Source organism: Lontra canadensis, unplaced genomic scaffold (assembly GCF_010015895.1).
Source record: "Lontra canadensis isolate GAN:19392208 unplaced genomic scaffold, GSC_riverotter_1.0 scaffold124, whole genome shotgun sequence".
NCBI lineage: Eukaryota > Metazoa > Chordata > Mammalia > Carnivora > Mustelidae > Lontra > Lontra canadensis.
In genome coordinates, this window is record NW_022631118.1 from 1,572,710 (window position 1) to 1,594,905 (window position 22,196).

The window sequence follows — 22,196 nt, forward strand, 5'->3', positions numbered from 1 at the left end:
TTGATGTCCGCTCAGGTCATGCATGATATCAGGTTGTCAGATATCACCACATTGAGCTTGGTGCTCAGTGGGGTGTCTTCCTGAGATTCTCTCTTTCCCTCTCCCTCTGCCTCACTCCACCTCATTGTGCTCACACACACACTCTCTCTAAAATAAGTAAAATAAAATAAAAGAAAATGAAAGAAAAAGCTGAGAGTCTAGATGGGAAGACCGGAGTTCTCATTTGGTTTCGTGCCAGATGGCTGTGTGAGATCGGGCACGATTTTTCCCTCTCTGGGCTTCACCTTCAAAAACCTATTGAATGATGATGATGATAATGAGAATAATAATAATGGTCTGCATTCCCTGCAGGCTCCCTGCTCTGTGCCGTGTGTTCTTACCGCACCTGCTCATGTAGGCCTCACAGGGGCCCATGAATAAGCACTAATTCACAGATGAGTAAACAGGTTCTGAGAGGTGAAGTCATTTTCTTGGCACAGTACAGTGAGTACGGAAGTGGCACAGGAGGGATTCAGACCTGGGGGCGTCTGCTATTTAACACTTAGGCTGTATCGTTACTTCCTAATGCCCAGAGTGCCACAGGCTCTCTGAGGCATACGTGTCCATTCAGCAGTGAGCTCGTCTGCCCCCCAGCCCCCATAGGCCTCATCTGTTCCCATTTATGTCCCTGCTTTTACAGGAGAGAAACTATTTTCAAGAGCAGAAGTGATTGTCTCAAGTGACAATGTTTTGGGTTGAACTGAGTCCCTCCACAACCATCAACTCCAGGGCCTCGAATGTGACCGTGTTCGGAGGCCGGGTCATTGCAGAGGTGACTAGTTACTAAGTTAAGATGAGGTTGTCAGAGTGGGCCTAATCATCTATGACCGGTGTCTTAAATGTGGGCACAGAGATGCATGGAAGACAATGTTAAGACACAGGGAGAGTATGGCCATCCATAAGCAAGGAGAGAGGCCCTGAACAGAGGCTTCCCTCACGGCTCTAGAAAGGAGCCAACCCTGCTGACCAACACCTTGATCTTAGGCCTCCAGCCTCCAGAACTGTGGGACAACACATTTCCATAGTTTAAGTCCTCTGGTCTGGGTCATTTGTTATGGTGGCCCCTGGAAAGGAGCACAGAGGCCGTACAAGGATGGATGAGAAAACTGGGGGGCCTGGGGAGAAGGGTGCATGCTTTGGGGGCAGGGAGGGTGGACTCTGCCCCCTTTTCCATGTGTAGGGATTACTAAGAGCTCCCTGGTTGTGGGATCTTTGTGCTTGGGCAGGGCCCTTCCCTCCTGGGCCTCTCTGTTCCAATGTGTACCCTGGGATTGCTGGATGGTCCCTGAGAACTGTTCCAGACCTGTGGTCCTGTGCGCCTGCGAGTCACTCAGGCCTTTGTTACATCTGCTTTCACCCAGTTGAGTTGTTGTGGGTGATGGGAGATAGTTCTAGGGAATGCTCGATTTTGCTCTTCTGTTCAGCAGATGTTTCCCAAGACCTCATCCAGCAGTTTGTCCCCAGTGCTTTTGTTCTTTTACTGTCCTCCTTGAACCTCTCCCGAGGTTTGACACTCCCTATCCAGTGTCAAACACCCTGATCACACCCTACCTGCAGGTGACCCTCTCCTTATGCCATCTCCAACATCTCCTGCTCTGCCTGCTGCCTACTCCCTTAGTAACTGGCATTCCCTAAGGACCTGTGCTTGACAAGTGCTCCAGGTGAAATCATTCATGTTTATTGAGTGAATTCTGTGCTGGGCACTATTCTAGGTGCTAGGATATAGCAGAGAACAGCACAGGCCCACATCTCTGCCCTCCTGTGGCTCACCTTCCCCTGTGCAGGTGCGGGACTTATGAGCACACTTAGGAGATGACTTCTCTGTCATCTAGGTGTTTCACCTCTAGGTCTAGCCTCTCTGCTGGGTTCTGTGCCGCTGTTCTCTCCTAGTCTCATCCATGAGCAGTCAGCTGCTATCTTAAAAATGGAGTCTTCTGGGACGCCTGGGTGGCTCAGTTGGTTAAGCAGCTGCCTTTGGTTCAGGTCATGATCCCAGCATCCTGGGATCGAGTCCCACATCGGGCTCCTTGCTCGGCAGGGAGCCTGCTTCTCCCTCTGCCTCTGCCTGCCATTCTGTCTGCCTGTGCTCGCTCTCTCTCCCTCTCTCTCTGACAAATAAATAAAAAATCTTAAAAAAAAAAAAGGAGTCTTCCTTGATCATCTATCACAGGCAGGGTCCTGCTGCTCGGTGCTCCCTCCTCTCCATTACCACCACCCTGGCCAGGTCTAACTCTGTCACCTCTCTCTCAGTGACTGTCCTCTCCCTCTGCATTGCCTTTATTCCCTGGGCTGTGTCCCTATTCCAGTCTAGACCAGCTGCCTTGACCACACTGCTCCTCTGCTCAAGAACCCTTAGGGCTCTCTCCTGTCTCTTAATTGACGCCCAAGCCTTTGGCGTAACATTCAGACCCCTTGACAGAGGCTCCTAGTATGGGCTCTGGGATTGCCTGTTGGCATCTGAATTCCAGTTCTTGCACCCATGAGCTGTGTGACTGTGAGCAAGTGATTTAACTTCTCTGTGTTTCCATTTCCTCATCTGTAAAAATGGGGATAATCCCAGTGCCTACCTCAGAGAGTTGTTGGGAGGATTAAATGAGGTGATGGTGGATATAATGCTCTCAGGGTGATATCTGGAAGATCTATAACGCTCAGTTACCCTTAATTATTTTTTTAAAGATTTTATTTATTTATTTGACAGAGAGATCACAAGCAGGCAGAGAGGCAGACAGAGAGAGGGGAAGCAGGCTCCCTGCTGAGCAGAGAGCCCAATGCAGGGCTCAATCCCAGGACCCTGAGATCATGACCTGAGCTGAAGGTGGAGGCTTAACCCACTGAGCCACCCAGGTGCCCTGTTAACCCTAATTATTATCACTACTTCTAGTCACTCCCTCGACCAAGCTCCAGCCAAACAGAATGAAAGGCTCTTTCTTTTACACACTCTTCTTCTTTGACTCTGTGCTTTTGTCCCTACTGTTCCCCCTCTCTGGAGTGCCCTTCTCCATTGCAAACCCTGCCTATCCTTCAACACCGTGCTCACATACTGCCTCCTCCATGAAACCTTCCCAGATCCTTCAGCTAGAAGGGTTCACTTCTGCCTCTCAACTCCACGGCACCTTGTCGGCATCTATCACACAGAGAGAGCAGAGTCTTTTCTGCTCCTAAGTAGTCCCTGGGATCATTTGCTGGAACCACGAAAACTCTACCCCAGAGGGGGTCTCCCTCTGGGGTAGAGGCTGAGGCTGGCGGGGGGTCCTAGGGAACCAGGAGCCGAGATGCTAATTCCCACGGCCTATAAATAGCTCTAGGTCTGAAACTACAGCAGGGGCCTGGGTTCTGCCAGGAGGAGTAAGATAATCATTTTGTGGTGAGGGGGGCCTGTGGAGATAACTTACCTGCCCTGTCAGGGCCTCTCGTGTGACAGGCAGGTCTGCAGGGAGAGCCTGCTTCAGCTCTCCCAAGCTTTGTGGGAGCCAGGCTGGGCAGACCCCTGAGGCTGACCTACCACTGACAGTCCAGCCTGTAGTTACTGAACAACATCTCTCACTCCTTGGCCCATTTGGCAGATGAGGATATCGAGACCCAGGGAGGCAAAATAATCAGAAACAGGTGTCCAGACCCTTGGGCTTCTGGGGCCCGAGAATTTTTGCCAGGGAATACCCCTGGGCCTTTGGAGGTCAGTGTGTGTAGGATTTGGAAGCTGCCTGGTAGGGAAGGGGTGGGCTGGAGCTGGGTTGAAGGGCTGCAGGCATGGTTGTGGACGTGTTAGGGTCGAGTCTCAGCTACACCCCCAAGATTCCAGGCCACTGTCACTGGGGTCTGGCTCTGAGTCAGCCATCCTTTGGCCAGTTTGATGTCTGTACTGCTACGGGTATTGAGGCAGTGTGTTTAGAATTCTAGAATGTCTGAGTCTGGAGGAGTCTCAGAGACAACAGAACCCATGCTCTTATTTTCCAGATGGGGAGAATGAGGGGCAGAATTGCAGGGTGGAGGTGGGCGGGCCTGAGAAGGTCTCAGTTAGTAAGCGTCAAAGTCAGGATGGTCTCCATCCAAGTCTTCCTAGCTCAGTGTCTGCTAACACAGGTCGGTGGGCTGAGTGTCCTTTTCCTGCACCCCCTGGGGGAGCAATACATGAGGACAGACAATCCTCTCCTGAGGCAGGGCCCTCTGTGTGTTTTCTTATTGAGTCCATAGACTAGTCCATAGACACCTGCTCCATTCTACAGATGTAAAAACTGAGGCACTGAGAACTTACATAACCCGGGTGCTAACCCAGGCTTTTAGATACTCTAGTTTACTGCCTTTCTCCAATTTCATCAAGGGCTTTCAAATTTTTTTTCTTTTATTTTTTTAAAAACTCTTTGTTAAAAAAAAATCTTGCCAGATGCTTCACCATGCAAAACAGATAAAAAAGGAGCTGCTTTGGTACATGGTGGGGCAGGAAGCCCAGAACTTTACCTACTTATCTCCCTGTCCCCTGGGGCACCACTGTGGAATGCCAGGGAACCCAGTATAAGAACCACCTTTCCAAAGCCTCAATTTCCCTACATTCAGCAAGTTCTTTGCCTCTTCTGGCCCATGAAGAGGGGCTGTACTCTCCCTGCCCAGCCCCCCACACCATCCCACCTCATGCCCATTTCACACTCTCGTGGGCAGCACAGACAAATATAAACACTTATTATCAAAGTGGAGCCTGCCCACAGCATGAACAAACCAGCTAGAAGTCCTAGTCTACAAAAACCAATCCCTAGTCTGTAGGCTGGGGTTCTCTGCCCTTTGAGATACATCCTAGGCTCCAAGCACAAGGAATTCCTCATTTCTTCCCATGACATTCTAGGTCTCACCTCAGGGCCTTTGCTCATGCTGTTTCCTTCTCTAAGAGTGTGATTTCCTTCCCATCTCTGCATATTCAACTCCTCCCTGGGCTTTGCGACCTAGCTCAAAGAAAGCCTCTCCTGTATTTGTCTCCAACGGGCATGGATCGGATTGCCTCCTCCTACGACCTTCAGCACACTCCCTCTGGCTGTAGAGTTATTTTTGTCAGCAGGAGACAGTAGAGTAAAGGGATTATGTGCGCATGTTCAGGAGCCAGCCTGCCTGGGTACCCATCCTGGCTGTGCCCCTTATTAGTAGTGGTGTTCTGAGCTGTGGATAGAAACAATTCCTGTTTGCGAAGATGAAATGAGGTAGTAGCACAGACACTCTGCAGCAAGCCTGGTCTGCAAGCACTCAAGATGTGTTAAGGAACCTCTAGGATCACAGATGTAACTGGTATTGTAGCTAGACTGGGAGAGTCTTCAGGGCATGGAAATTTACAACCCAGCTCTGCACCCCTCTTTCCTGGAAGTGTTTAGGGAGCTCTGGATGGGGAGGGGTTACAGGAGGGGCTCCTCCCTCTCGCTGGAAGGAGGCCCTGGCCCCTGCCACTGGCTGCCCTTTCCTACTGGTTCTTGCCTGCTTCTGTGACCTTGGAGTTGTCGCCTGTCTGACATGCCCCTCTCATTGCCCCTGATCCTAAGATGGAGAGGGAATGTCCTAGAAGGCTGTCTCTCCCTGTCTTGGCCTTCCCACCTGTCCTGCATACAGCCACACCACACAAACACTGCTTCTGAGCAGCATACAGGCATCTCTTCCCAGAAGAGCAAAGTGGCTCAAGCTGCACATTGTAAGCACACAGTACATATGCATTCAACAAGAGCATGTGTGTCGGCCTTGCCCGCCTACACCTCCGCTTGGCATGACCGAAGCAGGGGAAGCAATGGGACATTGACTGAACACCTGTGTCCATGGTTCTGGTAGATGGGCATTATGATCATGCCCTTTACAAACAGGGATGCTGAGGCTCAGAGGGATGGAATGATTTGCTCAAAATCCTCAATGGTGGAGTTGGGACTGGAAGTCTTTGTTCTTTACGCTCCCGAGCACATAGTAGGCACTTAGTGTTTAGTGCATATTTATTCTGCAGAGCAAAAATCAGGCAAAATCAAGTCCCCCTTTTTCTCAAAGGTGTTGTTTCCCATTCAAGGGGCTGCTGTGAGGACATGAGGCAAGCCAGTGCAAGGGCCTGGCCCTGATGAGTTTGCATGCAGTAAATTACCGTTGCCTTGGTAGCTCGGGGATGTGGGCTTTCTGCACAGTGGGTCTGCATAGTGTGAGGCCCACCTGTAAATGTTCCCCACAAGTGCTTGCAGCCTCCATTCCTCCTCTGGATGCCTGACTGCATGCACCCACAAAGCCAAATAGCATTGTTCATGGAACAAGAAGTCCGTCTAGACTTGCTGGAATACACCCAGAAGCCCTTCGGTCAATGGTGGGTCGGGCACTTCCGCTAACTGTGCTGTACCTTCTGGCCACCCCCCAGGCCTGTGGAACTGTCTGCCTCAAACACATTCTGCTGACCCAGCCTGGGAAAATGGATAGCACGTATCAATCAACATGTGGGTTTATTTTATTGATGATTCAGAAAGACGTGAGGGTGGCATTCTGGAAAGCATCCACACGTGATTCATCAGACTTTCACAGAAAGCTAGTGCTTTTAAGGGATTTATTTTTCCTGGTGATGGCGGTGGGGGGTGTATAAACTTTGCAAATCAGATTTGGGGCTTTTTTTTTTTTTAACCCACAGCCTCACATGTGTTGCTCAAGCCCACTGATCTGCCCAGATAAGCCGGCCTTTCACTTCTCTGTTAATTTAAACCCAACTTGTCTCTAAAGTCACACAGAGGCTCCTCAGCATAGAATAGTAACAGCTCATATAGATGCAGCACCTGCCACCTGCCAGCCACTAAGCACTTCACATATGTTACTTGGATCCTCACAGGAACCCTAAGAGAGTTTATGCAACTATTATTGCCCCATGTTACAGATGAGGAAACTGAGGCACAGAAGGGTCTAGTGTTTCACAGAGGGATAAGAAATGCAGCCAGGATTTGACCATGAAACTGAGTTGGCCACTTCACCAAGGGGACACTAGTCCTATCACTACTTCCTGTGGACAGTCCCAGCTATGCCTGCTACACGGGTGTGAATGGTAACAGTGCTGGGGTTTGGCTATGACCACTGCATATTTGGTGCTCCTGAACCCGCCTTCGCTCCTCAGCTACCCTTTCTACCCATCCAGGCCAAGCTCTCCTCAAAGGCACAGAGCACGCCCGCTCTTCGTGCACACCTTCCCCAACACATGGACGGGCCTTCCACACAGCAGGCCCACAGGCACACACCGCTGAAGCTACCCTCCTCCTCTCTGACCTCACAAACTCCATGCAGTCGGGGTGGACTGACCAGCACCACTCCGCGGTGAGGACGTGGCCGAGGTCTGCCCTATCAGCTTTCTCTATCCTCTGGCCACAGGGATTGGGCCAAGAATGGCCACGTGATTCCAGGTGGTCCAATGAGAGTTTGTTTGGGGACTTAGGGGAGGGGACCGTGGGGAAAGTGGTGCCTTTGGCGGCTGGGGGCCAGGTTGGGAAGGTGTTAGCCTGAAGCTCACAGGAGGGCCTGCCTGAGAATGAGGCCAATGGGGAAGACAGTGGAGGTGAGAGGTAGCAGGAGAGGGATGGACAGAGCACTCCTGTGGCCCTGGAGGCCCTGGACCCCACCTTGCCTGAGGCTACAACCGTCCCTGAGCCTTTCAGTTGCACAAGCCAGAAAATCCCTCTTTTGCATAAGCCAGTTTGAGATGGGTTTCTATCAGAGAGAATCCCGGTGGATAGAAATCCTCAGTGAACACTGGAAAATGATTCTTCTGTAGAAAACTTTCAAAGGATTTTCAGCCCCCTGTCTCCAAATGGTGGAGGGTGAAGTAGATCATTCCCATTTCACAGAGGAGAATATAGGTCCTGGGAGTCTAAGTAACTTGCCAGAGCTGAGGAGCCTGTTTGGTGACAGAGGTGAGGCTAGAACGCCTCTCCAGCCTACATGCCCTCCCCTCTGCCACCCCTGCATGTCTCTGAGAAGGCAGCTACATCTCCTCAGCCTCTTAAGTATTTTGATGAACTTTTCTCCTCCAGACTTGACACCTGAGAGTCCTGGGTTCTAAGACCAGGCATGGATCACTTCACGGGAAGACCCCGGTAAGAGGTGTTCTTGTGCGTCTCTGGCCAGGCTGTGAATTCCCCACGTGGACCCTGTGTCTGAGGGGTTCCCAGACTCACCTGCCTGGGACACTGCTGAATCTGTGGCTGCCTTGGTTTCCCCATCAACCTCTCTGGGCCCCAGTGATGCTCGGGGAAATGGAACACATGGAGAAATAGAGCACCACAACGACAGACAGACGACCCCCTGCGGCCCAGAGACACTTAAAACACACACTGCTTTCACACCCTCCCCCGTGCCCAGCTGGCGGCGGCTCTGTGGATGACGACACAGGCCCTGCTGGTCTGAGGGGCGTTCTGGTTTAACATCGTGTTTATGCAACACAAGGCACCGTCCCCATGATCCAGTCTCCTCTCCTCCCTCAGCCCCACTCTCTCCTCCACCTGGGCCGGCCGTAGGATTCATACAAAATTAACCGGAGGTTCCGTTTCACAACACTCCAGTATCCAGTTCCTACCACCACCGCCCCCTACCCCCCGCCCATTGGCCCCCTTCTTTGTTCCCCTGTCTCTCCCACCAGGAGAAGCCCAATTCAGGAAGCACCCAGAGGGACCTGAGCTGCCCCCTTTGACAGCCTGAGGTATGGGGGGCTGGAGGTGAAGGACAAGGGGTGTGCACGCCAAGCAGCTCAGGGTAGGGCCTCTCAGAGCTTGGAGAATTGAAGCCAGTTGTCCCATGGGTGATGCAGGCTCTCCCGTGTCCTGTACCCCTGCTGCAGCCTTCCAGCCCATACAAAGAGGGGCCCCAGGGGTATCCCCCACCTCTCTGTCTTCCTCCCTTATTTCTGTGAATATTTGTTTGAGCCCCCAGGCATTGTACCAGATGCAGGAGACACAGTGAAGAGTGACAAACAGCTCCTGCCTCTGGGGCCTCACAGGCCACCCCAATACCTATCACCCAGCTTTCCAGATTCACCACAAAGCAGCCTACTCTGGGAAGCCTTCTCTGGTAGCATATTAACTCTTTGTTTGGTACCATCTTATTTATTCATTAGATTTATTTATTTATTTTAGAGAATGAGAAAGAAAGGGAGAGAGAGGGAAAGAGTGAGCACTAGCACAGGGGAGGGAGGGATAGAGGGAGAGAGAGAAACTCAAGCAGACACCCCCCCTTATGCCGAATGCAGAGCTCAATGACGTAGGGCTAGATCTCAGGACCCGAAGATCAGACCTGAGCTGAAACCAAGAGTCAGATGCCCAGCTGACCATGCCACTGAGGGGTCCTGGTGCCATCTTATTTAATTGCTGATTTCTTTCATGGGGATAGAGCTGATGCATGTTGTTTTTTATAAGAAATATTTGGCTATAATAATAACAGTGATAATGAACATCATTTTGGCAGTGTCTAGGGTATGCCATATACCACACTGAGCCCTTCGTGTGGATTATCTAACTTAATATTCACAACATCTTGTGAGGTGGCTAGTGTTATTACTCCCATTTCACAGATAAGGCAACTGAGGCTCGGAGAAGTTAACCAAATTCTCTGCGTGTGTCTCTTGAAGAGTAAATGTCTCTTGAAGAGTAAGCCTGTCAGGATTTAAACCTAGGTCTTGGGCTCTACTGTCCTATCCTGGGAGGGTGTGCAAGGAAAGGAAGCAGTGGAGGGCAAGGAGGGAAGGGCATTGCCAGAGTGGAATGGAACCAACAGTGGAGGAGGAAAGGAATGGAGCTCAGGTCAGAGACAGAGGCCAACCTTGGCCTCACACAGAGCCAGGTTTACCCCTGATTTGTCACCAGAGTCAGGCCTTCAGGAGGAAATTCCGACACTGCCAGGCTATGGGAGCTGAGCCCCTGGTCTGTGCCAGCAGCAGGTGGTGCCCTGGATGGGAGTGGATTTCTCACGGTGTCAACCCCCACTCTATCACTTGCAGAGATCTTTTTGCCTAAAATTAGCTGGATGTGAAGAGGAAGGCTAATTTCTGCGTGGCCTGGAGCAGTTTCCTGTAGTGTGACTCAGAGGCCAGCTCCTTGCTCACGTCAGCAGACGAAGGGCACAGGGTGTTGGGAATGGGCGACCTGAGGCCCTGTCTGCAGCTGGCACAGCCCCAGACCATGTGGCTTTTCAGCTGGGGGCTGGGGCTGGAGGACCCAGCATTTCTTGAAGTCAGAAGAGGGCCAAATAGGGCATGAATGCTGAACATGAGAGGGACTAAAGAAAAGTTCCTTGGTGGCCCCAATGTACTGAGGCCCTCATCAGACAGAAGGCCCCTTTAGAGGACAGTTCCCAGGTGCCCATGCTTGGCTCAGGGATGAGGACATATCTGGGAATTGTTCAAAGTCTGCTCTGATGTGGACAGTGGTGGTGACCTTGAGCCCTCATGTTTCTTACCTGTGAAATGGGGTAGCAACACCTGCTTCTAGGAACATGTGTAATAAGAACACAGCACAGCCTGGTAAAAAGTGTTGTACCATTCACAGACATTGGCCAGCATTCCAGAAGGGTCAAATTCCACCCTTTCCAGAGAATATGCCTGTTTCTTCCAGGGTTATGATAACCATAATGAAAATAACAGCAACAAGAGCTGACATTTATTGAGACTTAGAGACTGGGCATTTGGCCTAGTCTCATTCAGTGTGCACAGCCTATTTCACTGATGGGGAAATGGAGGTGTTTAGTCTCTGGGCCTGAATCCTAACACAGCAGTATCCATGGGCTAGGCCTTGTTCTAAGCTACTTCACTGTGTCCTCACCACCCTATGAGATAGTCACTATTATTGTCCCAATTTATAAATGAGGAAACCAAGGCACGGATTGGTTGATACCTTGCCCAGAATCCCACAACTGGTAAATGGTAGGGCTAGGATTTGAAACCAGGTCGTCCAAGCCTGAGGTCTGTAGCATTATGTTCTTCTGCCTTTCCCCAAACCTCTTCCAGCTCTACCTGTACCCTGGGAGATCCTTCTGGGTACCAACACAGCAGGGGTTCTGGTTAATCCTGCTATGGACTTTCTCCTCTCTCTCAGAGATCTTTCCCATCAGAGATCTTATTCTCATGAAAAATTAGGAAACCAAGGCTCAGAGAGGTAAAACCAAAGACCCCAAAGCACACACGGCTCACAGGCAGCCAAGCAATATTCAGAAATGTCATTATTCCTTCCACTGTAAAGAAGAGGAAGCTGGGTTTCCTTTATTTTCCACATAATGCCTACTTTTTGCAGTGCCCTGGCATTCTGTGGAATTCCATCTAAAAAAGGCTGCTCTATGCCATGCTACATGATTTTCCTTCTCTTTCCTCCTTTCCTTGTTGTGGTCCCATGTCTAAGCCAAGTTCAAGTAACTCCTTCTCCAGGAAGCCTTCCCAGACCTTCCCTGCCCGCCCACCTCACCTCTCCTCTGAGCTTTGAGGTCCATGCTACACCTGGGCTGGATTATATGCTGTTTTGGCTGCTCAGCAGCTCCCTGTGGGCTAGTGACTCAGTGGCCACGTCTCAGGGCTTTACTGGGCAGCTATCCACTCTCTTCTGTGCCAGGTACCAGACTGGGCACTAGATGTATGGGAGGAGCAGGACAGGATTCCTGCCCTTTGGTGTGTTCGTGCTTTTCCAGTAGTACACAGCAGAGGGAAACAGTGAACCAAATGGTGATGGCCGTGCACAGAGCTGGAGCTTGGCCATTGGCCGCTCAGTTTCCCAGGGTCCAAGAGCCTGGCAGAGGGGTAGGGGAGGCGGGTTTCTCCATACCATGGTCCATATGCCAAGGTCCATGGCATGGCTTTGAGGGGCTCTGTAAATGTGCTGACAGTGTGAGCCACAACTATAGTATGTATTTTTTTGTGTTGTTGTTGTTTTGTTTTGTTTTCCTGGGGAAAAGGAACACAGCTTCCAGCAGGCTCTCTGCAGAGCCTGAGACCCAGAGACACTTAAGACTTCCTGACTCAAGACAATCTCCTTGTCCCATTGAAAAGATACTGGGGTGATGCTTCCTCCTAGCATGCTAGGGGCACCAACCTGATGGCGGAGGTGAGCATGGACCATTCTGCCACATACTTGTGTTCACAAGAGGCCCAGAAGCCCCCAGGTAGAGCTTGTTCTCTTCCCAGGGCACATGTGGCCATTCCCAAGCTCCAAGTTAGAATCATGCAGTCAAGAAAGGATATTTCCTCTATTCTCACTCTACTTCTTGCCCCAAACAAAACCAAACACCACCAAGAAGGGAAGGTGTTTCTAAACTGCTTAGCTGAGTGGCCAGAGTCCCCAGGCAGCCTCTGTAGGAAATGCATGGAGGTTGGGTGCCCAGCAGTGCCCAGAGCATGGGTACTAGAGTCAGGAGACAGGACAGGAGGGCCTTTTAGCCTTGGATTTCTCATCTGTCACAGGGGAGTAAGAATTCAGATACTGTCTGCCTCCTACCTTGTGATACAGAGACCTTGAGGGAAGGATTGTCATCCATTGCTTAGAATAATAATGGCTGCCTCTTACTGAGTACCTGTTGTATGCTCAGGTTTTTAGTAGGTGCTATGAGGTAGCCATTGGTTCCATCTTCCACAGGAAGAAACTGAAGCTCAGCACACCTCTTTGCACAAATCTGTAGGACTGGGGAGTGCTGGGGAAAAGCCTCACACCCACACCATTGGGGTTTATGCAGGGAATTCTCCCTAATGGCAAGTGGAAAGTAACTGGGGGGATGCGGACCCAAACTCTACCCTCTAGTGCTCAAGCTGGGTTGGTTTCTCTTCCTTCTGTCCAACAGCTGATGACCTGGGTCTGGTCCCCTTCAGCCAAGCCCCCAGAAGCTGAAACTCTCTTTCTCCTGAGATGCTAGGTCTGCTCATTTTGGCAGTTACAAGAGAGCCCCTCTCCCATCCCTAGGGCAAGGCACACATAGGCATCTTTCAACTTTCCCTAATGGCCCATCTGCCTGCCTGCCCTGTCTTCTAGCAGCTCCATGGCCCATGGCTGCCCCAGAGACCTAGGGAGCCACCATCAGAGTTTGGATTTGGGACAACTGGACACAACCCAGGCCAGTGACATGGGTTGTGGAGCTGGATTTGAATGCGTGGTGGCAATGTTGTGGTCCCATGTCTAAGCCTAATGAGGGGGTTTCTGGGGCCTGGGGAAGGGAGGTCTAGGGCTGGGTGGTGGGATCCCAAATCCAAGCACTGTGTTCAAATCTTCCACACTTACCTTCGACAGGTGAGGTTTTGAGGCGCCGGCAGATGGCTTCAGTGTCCCCATAAGTCTCTTTGATCTTGACCACAGCCTCGGTGCCCCGTAGCTCCATGAGGGAGCGGAGCTCCTCCATTGTGCATCCAAACTCACCCCCATGGCTCGACTCATTTCTTTGGTTTTTGGAGTAAAAATCACTGTTGGTCATGTCACCCATGTTTGCTCCAGTCCCTGCTTGGGATGGGCCCAAGGATCAGCACTGGACAAGAGGTTGCTGGGCGATGGATCCACGTGGCTGTCCTTAGCACAACCTCACTGGATAACTGTGGCTCCTGGTGGCCGACTTTGGGTCCCAGGGGGCGGGGGCGGCCGAGGTGGGCTGGTGACAGTGGTGGTGAGCTCCAAAGGGTGTCCCTGGGCACGGGGCAATGTCCAGGGGCCGGAGGGGCTCAGGGCTGTAGACCCAGGAGTCTCCATTCAGTGGGGTCCATGCTGTTCCCTGGAGCTGGCATCTACATGGTCAGGGGCGGTGGCTCCTGTGGGGACAAGCACAGAGTTATGACAAGGGTCAGGCAGTGGAAGCTTCATGGGACAGGTGCTCAGGAAGATCCAGGCTGTGTGTGCTTATACAAACACACACACATACATACACACATACAGACCACCCCAACTAACACCCCCTACCTATATACACAGGTGTTTCCTACAATACCCCATAACACACCAGCTCACACTGTAAATCCAAACATACTGGAGCCCACCTGGACACTCTACAATATGCCACCCCCAAGGGACAGACTGATGTACCCTCAAAACACACTCTATTTGTCCACTGTGCTATTTAACACAATGACTTCATGACGTGCACCCTGGTACACACACCCTCTGACACACAACTTGGGGTGTTCTGCAACACCTGACCTGCCTACTTTCAGGGCCCAGCCCACTGCCATACATACACACTAATACGTGAATCCCACTTCACACATGTGGACACCCCCCTTCCCGCCATAAACACTACCCACGTAAGTGCACTTCTAGGAATATATCTTCACATTCCCACCCCCTCTCCTCAAAAATACCTGTGCTCACAGTCTTGTTTACACACACACTGTGCTCTCACAGTCTGGAGCACAGCCCCACCCCCTAAATAACGCCCCCCCAGGCTCCCCAGCATATATGCTTCCTCCATTCATGCCACCTACATCTGCCGATAGACTGTGGTTCCCACTCTAGTTTCAGAGGCAAGGGAATGGGAAAAATCCGCCCACCCTCGCCCGCAGTCCCCAACCACATTAATCAAGGCCCTTGGCCTGGCTAGAGGAATCAGCTCATGCATATTCACCAGGACATCCCTGAGCAGCCCCCCACTCCCCACACTTGGCCCCAGCATGAGCTGGGGTCCACGGAGCCCTCACCTGTTGGCCCCCACAGTTCAGCACCACAGATAGCGGCTAGGACATCCCTCGGGGAGCCCAGGAGGAGGAAGAGGAGGAGGAGAGAGCACCGGCTTTTCCCTGCCGGCCAGCCCGGCCACCCTTGCAGAAGTGTAGCATCTGCGGGGCTGCCAGGAGAGAATCCAATCTGCCCCGACACCCAACACCGATGGCCAAGGTCCCCGGCAAGCGTTGGGTGACAAAGGGCTTCTGCTAAGCTTGGCTGGGCCTGGCATGGGGACTGGCCCCACCCAGTAGGCACAGACAGCTGGCTATCCTAGGTCTGGGACAGTAAGGGGGAAGGTGTGAGGGAAGGAAGATAGGACTGAGCCCCCAACCCAGCCCCAACTCCTTCCTCTTGTCCCCTTCCCCATCTCCTTGTTTCACCAACCTTTCCTTTTGCAAAAAAGTGCTGGAGGCATTTCAGAGTCAATTTCATTTTTCTAGTAAGGAACCAGAAGCTCAGAGAGGGAAAGGAACTTGTTCAGAGCCACACAGAGCTAGCTAGAGTGGAGGAGTCCAGAGGTGGGCTGATCTCTGGACTCCCAGCCGGGTGCCTTTTCCCCTTCCTCTAGGGGGCGCTCCCTCCTTACGCTCCGAAGAGCAGAGGTTGGGTGACGGGTGCCTGATGGCAGTAAACAAGACAGGCTCTTGAGTCAGAGAAAATGGGTTCAGAAGGACTGGGTTCAAATCCAAGTCCTCCCAAATCCTGGCTCTAGGACCCTCGGCAAGCTCCTCCCTTCATTTTCCCAAGGCTTTGTTTCCTCATCTGTAAAATAATAATCATTGTCCCCTGTCCCTTTGCTACCTCTCAATTTATTGGGAAATAATTATAAGCCATGTTCAAATTCACTGTGTTTCCACCTGGGTTATAGGGCTTCCCAGCCATGGGTCAGGGGATGCTGGAGCCACAGGGGAAACCTGCCATGACTTCCACGATGGCACCTTTACTCAAGGATGCAGGAGGCTTTATTCTTACACTGGGAGCAATGACTATTTTATAGAGTGGTCCTGATGCTGCAAGCAGAAACACAAGACACAGAGACAGAGTGTGCTTGGGGATCCCACCCCCAGTCCTGTAGCAGCATGCATGGTCCTTGGCCATCTTAGCATGTACCACCCCCAGAACCCATGAGTTTTGACCCAAACAGTGCATCCCTAGGAGAAGCAAGTGAGGAGGGGACCAAGGATGCCTATGTAGAGGTGTCACAGAGGTTAACTGCAGGGGCTCTAGAAACTAGTCTCTGGATTCAAATTCTAGCCCCTCCACCTCCCAGCAGAACGGGAAGCATGCAATTTTAGTTTCATCTTACAAAAAAGGAAGGGGGAATAATACTATCTACTTCATAGGTATTATGAGACTTAAATGAGTTATTTCACGTAAAATATTTAGAACCAAATCAAGCACATCAGAAGCACTCAATAATTATTGTGATTATTACCAATCCATATAAGCACTTTATGAGGTAGGTAGTCTGGTTATTCCCATATAGCAACACGAGGAAGCCGAGGCCAAGAGAGGTGAGATAAATTCCCAAGTTCACATAGCTAGTGAGTGCCAGACCTGGGATTTGAACTCAGGCAGTCTGCATCTAGAGCCACACCCATAACCAGGACACTTTGCTGCCTCCCCTTGTGAATCGCTCTCATGGGGTTCTTAGGATGGGTAAATGAAGTGCCATATGTGAACAAAAGTGCTTTGCAAACCACAAGGGATTTTCTAAACCCAAGGCGCTGTTTGATCTGTCCCCATACTACCTGTGGTGTGTCTCACAGTCACTGATAATTACATCTCTGGCAGCATGAGCTGTGAGAATTGTTAGGAGTAATTATATTTATGATAACAATAGTAGGCATGAGTTAATGGGCTATTGGCGATTTTAACTATTACGTTAAGACAAACAATGATCTTCATCCATCCATCCATCCATCCATCATCCATCCATCCAATCATCCATTCAATAATTGTGTTTCGGACACCTACTCTGTGCCCAGCACTTGATGATCCAGATATAGTTCCTACTCTCCAGAAGCTGATGGTGTGGAGGAGGGACAATTAAATGAGTGACTTCTATAACATGATGAGTTTGCCGTAATGGGGAGTGATAGCTATTACAGCTGTCCAGAGCAGGAAGATCTGATCTTGCCCAGGGTATCAGGAAAGATCTTTCTTCTCAGTGAGAGTAGGGAATATTTCTTTCCCATGTAGGTTAAGCAGGACTTAAGCCAAAAGATGAACAGAAAAGAAACTCAAATATACAACTGTCTGTTACGAAAGGGTTGAGAGGGGCATAGGAAAAGGTGCAGGAAGGGACCTGTGTGTAAGGAGGGAAGCAATTCTGGGACGCAAAATTAGTTAAAAATCAGAAGTCTGCCTCTGTAGTGATTGATCTTTAACTTCCTTTTTTGAAAAGAAACGAAAACAAAATCAAACTTCATTCTTTGAGATTTCCCATCACAACTACCTCTTCTGATGCAGCCCTTACCCCACCCCCTAGTCCCCTGCTTTGCCTCTCATGCAGACCACCCCTGTTCTAGTCATCTTGGTTGGTCCTAATGTGCAGAGTTCACATTGGTAGTTGATTTGACTTGGTCAGATTTGATTTGAGAGTATGAATCCACTGGCATAGAAGAACCTATAGGATGCCACACAAATGATCTCCAGGCAGGCAGAACAGAAGACCCGCTAGCTTGTACAGAGTTCACCAGCTGACTGAAAACTCCATAGTCACCCAGTATCTGCCATAGAGTGCTCTCCACTACCTGTGCCTTTCCCACCCTGACAATGGCTGTCCTGTTCAGCACAGTATGCTTTACTTGGAAGCCTTCCCTGACCACCCAGGTCTGTGTAAATGCTCCCAATTCTGGATGCCTCTGGTATCATCCTGCACTTCACACTCTATTGCTTGGACCTACTTCTCTGTTTCCCTTCCTTGGGAGCCGGAGGGCTCTGTGTGGGCAGTAGCCATGTCTATTTTGTACCTAGTTTGGGGCCCGGCCTTCAGAAAGCACGTGATAATTGCTTGGTGAATGAATGCCTCAGTCCTTGGGTCATCTGCCCCTGGAAGGTATGACTTTAGATAGATCATTGAATCTTAGTTTCCCCATCTATCAAATGGAGTAGTTGACTCCTAACCCATTGACGTTATAGGTCTGCTGGGGTCTGGAAAGATAGCAGAATCAGTAGTTATACATTTTTTCTTTGAGATATCCCCCCCACCCTCCACTCCTAGTTTCTCTTTGTGTACATGGGTATGAGGCTAAAGATGGAGCAGGCAGCTGTCTCCTTTGCCGAAGCCCAATGGACTCTGATTTTCTTGCTGCCACACTGAAATACCACACAAGCCACTGTTCTATGGTTAAGAGATTAAATGAGCTGTGTGACCTTGGAGAAGTCACCTAGCCTTGCTGGGCCTTGTCTGCAAAGTGGAATTGACCTACCTGTCTTATAGGTTGCTGTGAGGCCTCATGGATACCTCTGTGTGAGGTCTCTGGGTGAGGCTCTGGGCCTGGAAGGGACATTCTGCATCACTGGCTTCTATGCCTCTGCCTGACCCCCCTCCCACCCCAATATTAGCAAGTGTACCTCTCATCTCATGATCATGATGACTTCATTTGCAGCCAGCACTCAAGTTGACATGGTTACCTCTGCCCAATACGATGGGCACACAGGTGGTACATTGGTACGGACTGAATGTGTCCCCTCAAATTCATAGGTAGAAGCCCTCATTCCCAGTGTGACGGTATTAAGAGGTGGGGCCTTTGGGAGGGGTTTAGGTCATAAGGGTGGAGCCCTCCTGAATGGGATTAGTGTTCTTCTGAGGAGACAGGAGAGAAATCATCTTTCTTAAGCCACTTGAGGACACAGTGAGAAGACAGCCATCTGCAAGCCAGGAAGAGGGCTCTCATTAGGAACTGAATCTGCCAGTATCTCAATCTTGGATTTCCTGGCCTCCAGACACGTGAGAAACAATTTTCTGTCATTTAAGCCACTCAGTTCTATGGTATTCTGTTATAGCAGCCTGAGCTAACTGAGACATCAGCCTGTGTGGGGCATATAGCCAGGGTCCAGAGAGGTTAAGCAACATATCAGGGGTCACACAGCCAACTGGGGTTGGAGCCCACTGAAAAGTCCCTCTCTGTTTTCTAAGCCCCAGCTGCATGACCTTGACCAAGGCCCTTTTCTTCCTGGGCCTCAGTTTCCCCATGTGGAAAGTGAAGGAATTGGATGTGTTCTCTGGGGTCCTTTTAGGCTTTGATGTGGCAAGGCCCTTCAGAATCCAGGAGAAGGTTCTGATAATATTAGATTTATGCATTTCATTTCATCTTATTAGCATTTAAATGACTGTATTGTTACATTTCAATGACTCAGGAATAGGTTAGGGACGCTTTAATAAAAAGTCTTTGCCAGGAGGGATGCTGGCAGAGGAAGGAGCAATGTTTTTTTGGAGTTAATTTAACAAAGAAGGAATTTGTCTTTTGAAGGAAGCATTAAAAAAACCCCACCAAAACCCCAAACCAACAGCTTTTTCAATCCTAACTGAAGGATGGGAGCTGGGACAATTACAAATGAAATATGCGCTAAAAATAACTTTCGGATGCAGAACCCTTCTGTTTTAAGATGTGCTGAATTTAAATGCCACCTTAATATGTATTTTTAAAGTTCTCTTTCCTCTGAATTGTCAGTAGTACCAATGACAGATGTGAGGGACACAGGTCCCATCTGGAGATCTTGGGTGATGCCTGGTGCTGCTATTTGATAGTTTTGTAGCTTAGGCAAGGCTCTTAATGTCTCTCTGTGCCTCAATTTCCTCCTCCTGAACAAAGCCAACTGGACAGCCTACTTCATAGGGTTTTGGGAGGACTAATTAAGATAGAGCTTAGCCCAGTTCCTGGCACAGAGGAAGAACTTGGTAAATGGTGACTGTTCTTACACTGCTAACTTAACTTAATTCTTGCCTCTGTCCTCTGCTCACCCCCACACTGCTGTCCTTAGTTCAGAACTCAGGCCAACTGTACCAAAGTCACAATGCCACTGGCACCTGTCTGAAGGCTGGGGAGGGTCCTAGCTTGTGTGGCACAACATACAAGGAAATCTCCCTTCTGTTCTGGTCCCAACTAACTAGTTTCCTTGGGGCAGGACATTTCCTTTTTTCTCCTGGATGTAAATTCTGGCCTTTCTTTTTCAGTAGGGCCTTCTGTCCTGGTGATGGGAACCTTCCTCCTTGGTGCTGATCCAGGGAAATGGGTAAACTCGGCCAGGCAGCTGGGGGCAGAGAGACAATTGCTTCTCCTTCAGCCTCACCTGGAAAATCATGGTCCCTCTCAGAGAGGGAATATCCTTTAGGTGTGTGCATGTATATGAGAAAGAGAGAGCCTGGTGGATCTGGAGTGATTATGGGAGTGTGGGTATGCATGTCAGTGTGGGTATGAGGGTCTGTTTGAGTGTGTTATGGTGGACATTCAGCACAGCCAGTATGTAGTCTGGGGCACACCTGAGTCAAAAGGAGTGTGAAAATGCCAGCGCTGGGTTGGGCCCAGAAGAGACTTTATGTTCATGGGTGTGTTAGGGGGTCCCTGCGAAGTGTCAGCACATATGTGCTTGGTGTAAGTAACCCTGAAAGACATGGCTTGCTCTACAGGTCTACTGGAGTCAGCATGAGTGTGTGTCTGTGAGTGTGAGTGAGGCAGAGATGTTTGCATCCATGTCTGTTAGTGTGCAAGCCCCACAGTATGTGTGTGTGTGTGTGCATGCACTCATGGGTGTGCATCGAAGTTGACAATGACAATTTCGGTTTGGAATTCTCACAGTTGGGGAGAGAGAATGAAGAAAGAGGAAGGGAATTGAAAATGAATACCTCAGAAGCGAATTTAGTGCTATTTTTAGAAAACTCCTATCCTGTTAACCAGAAAAGGAAAATCTAAAAAAAAAAAAAAAAAAAAAAAAAAAAAATCCCACAGAAACAACCACGCATCAGCCTTGAAGGCACAGATGGCAGAATCAGGGCCAGGGGGTGGGCTGTGAGAGATCTAGGGTTTCTGGCATAGCTTCTCACCCTCCTGTCTGGCCTGACTGAGGGTCAGTTCAGCTATTAGCTGCCCACCAGGGTCAACTCCCTGCACTATCCCCCACTCTCCAGAGGAGCTGTCAATGGTAGATAGTAGGAAAAACCCCATTTCTGGTCCTATAGGCTCCTCATGTACTCTCTCATCTACCCTCCCACCCTTCCATCCATCCATCCATCAAGCCATTCATTCTTCAGCTGTCCATCCATCTGTCTATCCGTCTACTTCTCCAACCTTCCATCTTTCCATCCTCTACCCACCGAATAAACCTGAAAAGGTGCATCTCAGGGCCTGTCCTGGGCACTAGGATTCTGAGGAGAGTAAGAGAGGTGCTCTGACCCTTCTTCCTGACATTTGAGATCTGCTCACTCTGCCACAAAAAGCCCCAATAACCTCATGATCAGAATCTGCAGCCTGAGTCAAATGATCCTTACAATTTTGCTTCAGATTTTGGGATGATGTAACCCAAGTGACTCTTGCCAGATCTTCTGGATCCCAATCTTGGCTTGACCATTACTATTAACAGTGATTGTGGGGCACCTGGGTGGCTCGGTCATTTAAGCATCTGCCTTCAGTTCGGGTCATGATCTCAGGGTCCTGGGTTTGAGCCCCATCGAGCTCTCATCTCAGCAGGAAGTCTGTTTCTCCCTCTATCTCTGTGCACACACAGTCTCTCTCAAATAAATAAAATCTTAAAAAAAATAGGGATTACTAGCAAGTGCTTCCCTGGGTTGTGCGGTGTCACTGTTCCTACCTTACAGGTAAGAAAACCGGAGCTCAGAGATGTTTTAGATGGCCAAAGCTATCTGGATAGCATCTGGCATAGTTTAAATTTGTTTGTTCAAGTCCAAAGCCTTTGTTTTTTTTCTCTGTGTCCCATTACCTTTCACCAAATTCACAGTATGGCCTTGGACCAGTGCTTTCTCTTCTGTGCCTCAGTTTTGTTTTCTATAAAGTAAGTGGGTAGGTTGGACAGATGCTCAGTCTCAGAGGACCATTTTAGCATCACCCAGTTGTAGGCCAAGTCCTGCTTGGGTGGAGACAAAAGGAAAGAGAAATGCTCTGGAACCTGGGAATCACAAGCTGATCAGAATTCATCTGCTACCTTTGACATCTCCTGTCCCACCCTGGACCTCTGCATGGCAGTGTCTGCCTTTTAAGATTTATAGCCTTTATGTGCTCCTTGTTTAGAATTCTTTCCTTAAAAAAAAACTTTGAGAGTTTTCTGATGAAGCTAAAACAGTAAAGTCACTAGCAGATGGAGGCAAGAAAGCCTAGAAGAGGCAAAAATGTGTTAGGTGAGATTTGGGCTGCAAGAGGGGACATGCAGTGAGAAGGCTGGGGATGGAGACTCTGCCTGGGATCAGGCAGATCAGCTACTTTGGACAGCATTTTCTGGTTTTAGCAAAATGCTTTGGCCACCTCCCCAGCCTCATCTCTCACCGTGTACAACTCT

General features: G+C 49.9%; 1 protein-coding gene across 10 annotated transcripts in view; it reads right to left on the minus strand.

Moving 5' to 3' along the window:
• Window positions 1–22,196, minus strand: part of ATP2B2 (ATPase plasma membrane Ca2+ transporting 2) — a 363,982-nt gene that overhangs the window by 99,586 nt on the left and 242,200 nt on the right. For all 10 annotated transcript variants that reach the window (XM_032841666.1, XM_032841665.1, XM_032841664.1 and 7 more), the window contains one exon: window positions 13,257–13,774. In XM_032841666.1, the coding sequence (XP_032697557.1) occupies window positions 13,257–13,455 (199 nt within the window). In that variant the 5' untranslated portion in view covers window positions 13,456–13,774. The remainder of the gene's footprint in view (window positions 1–13,256; window positions 13,775–22,196) is intronic.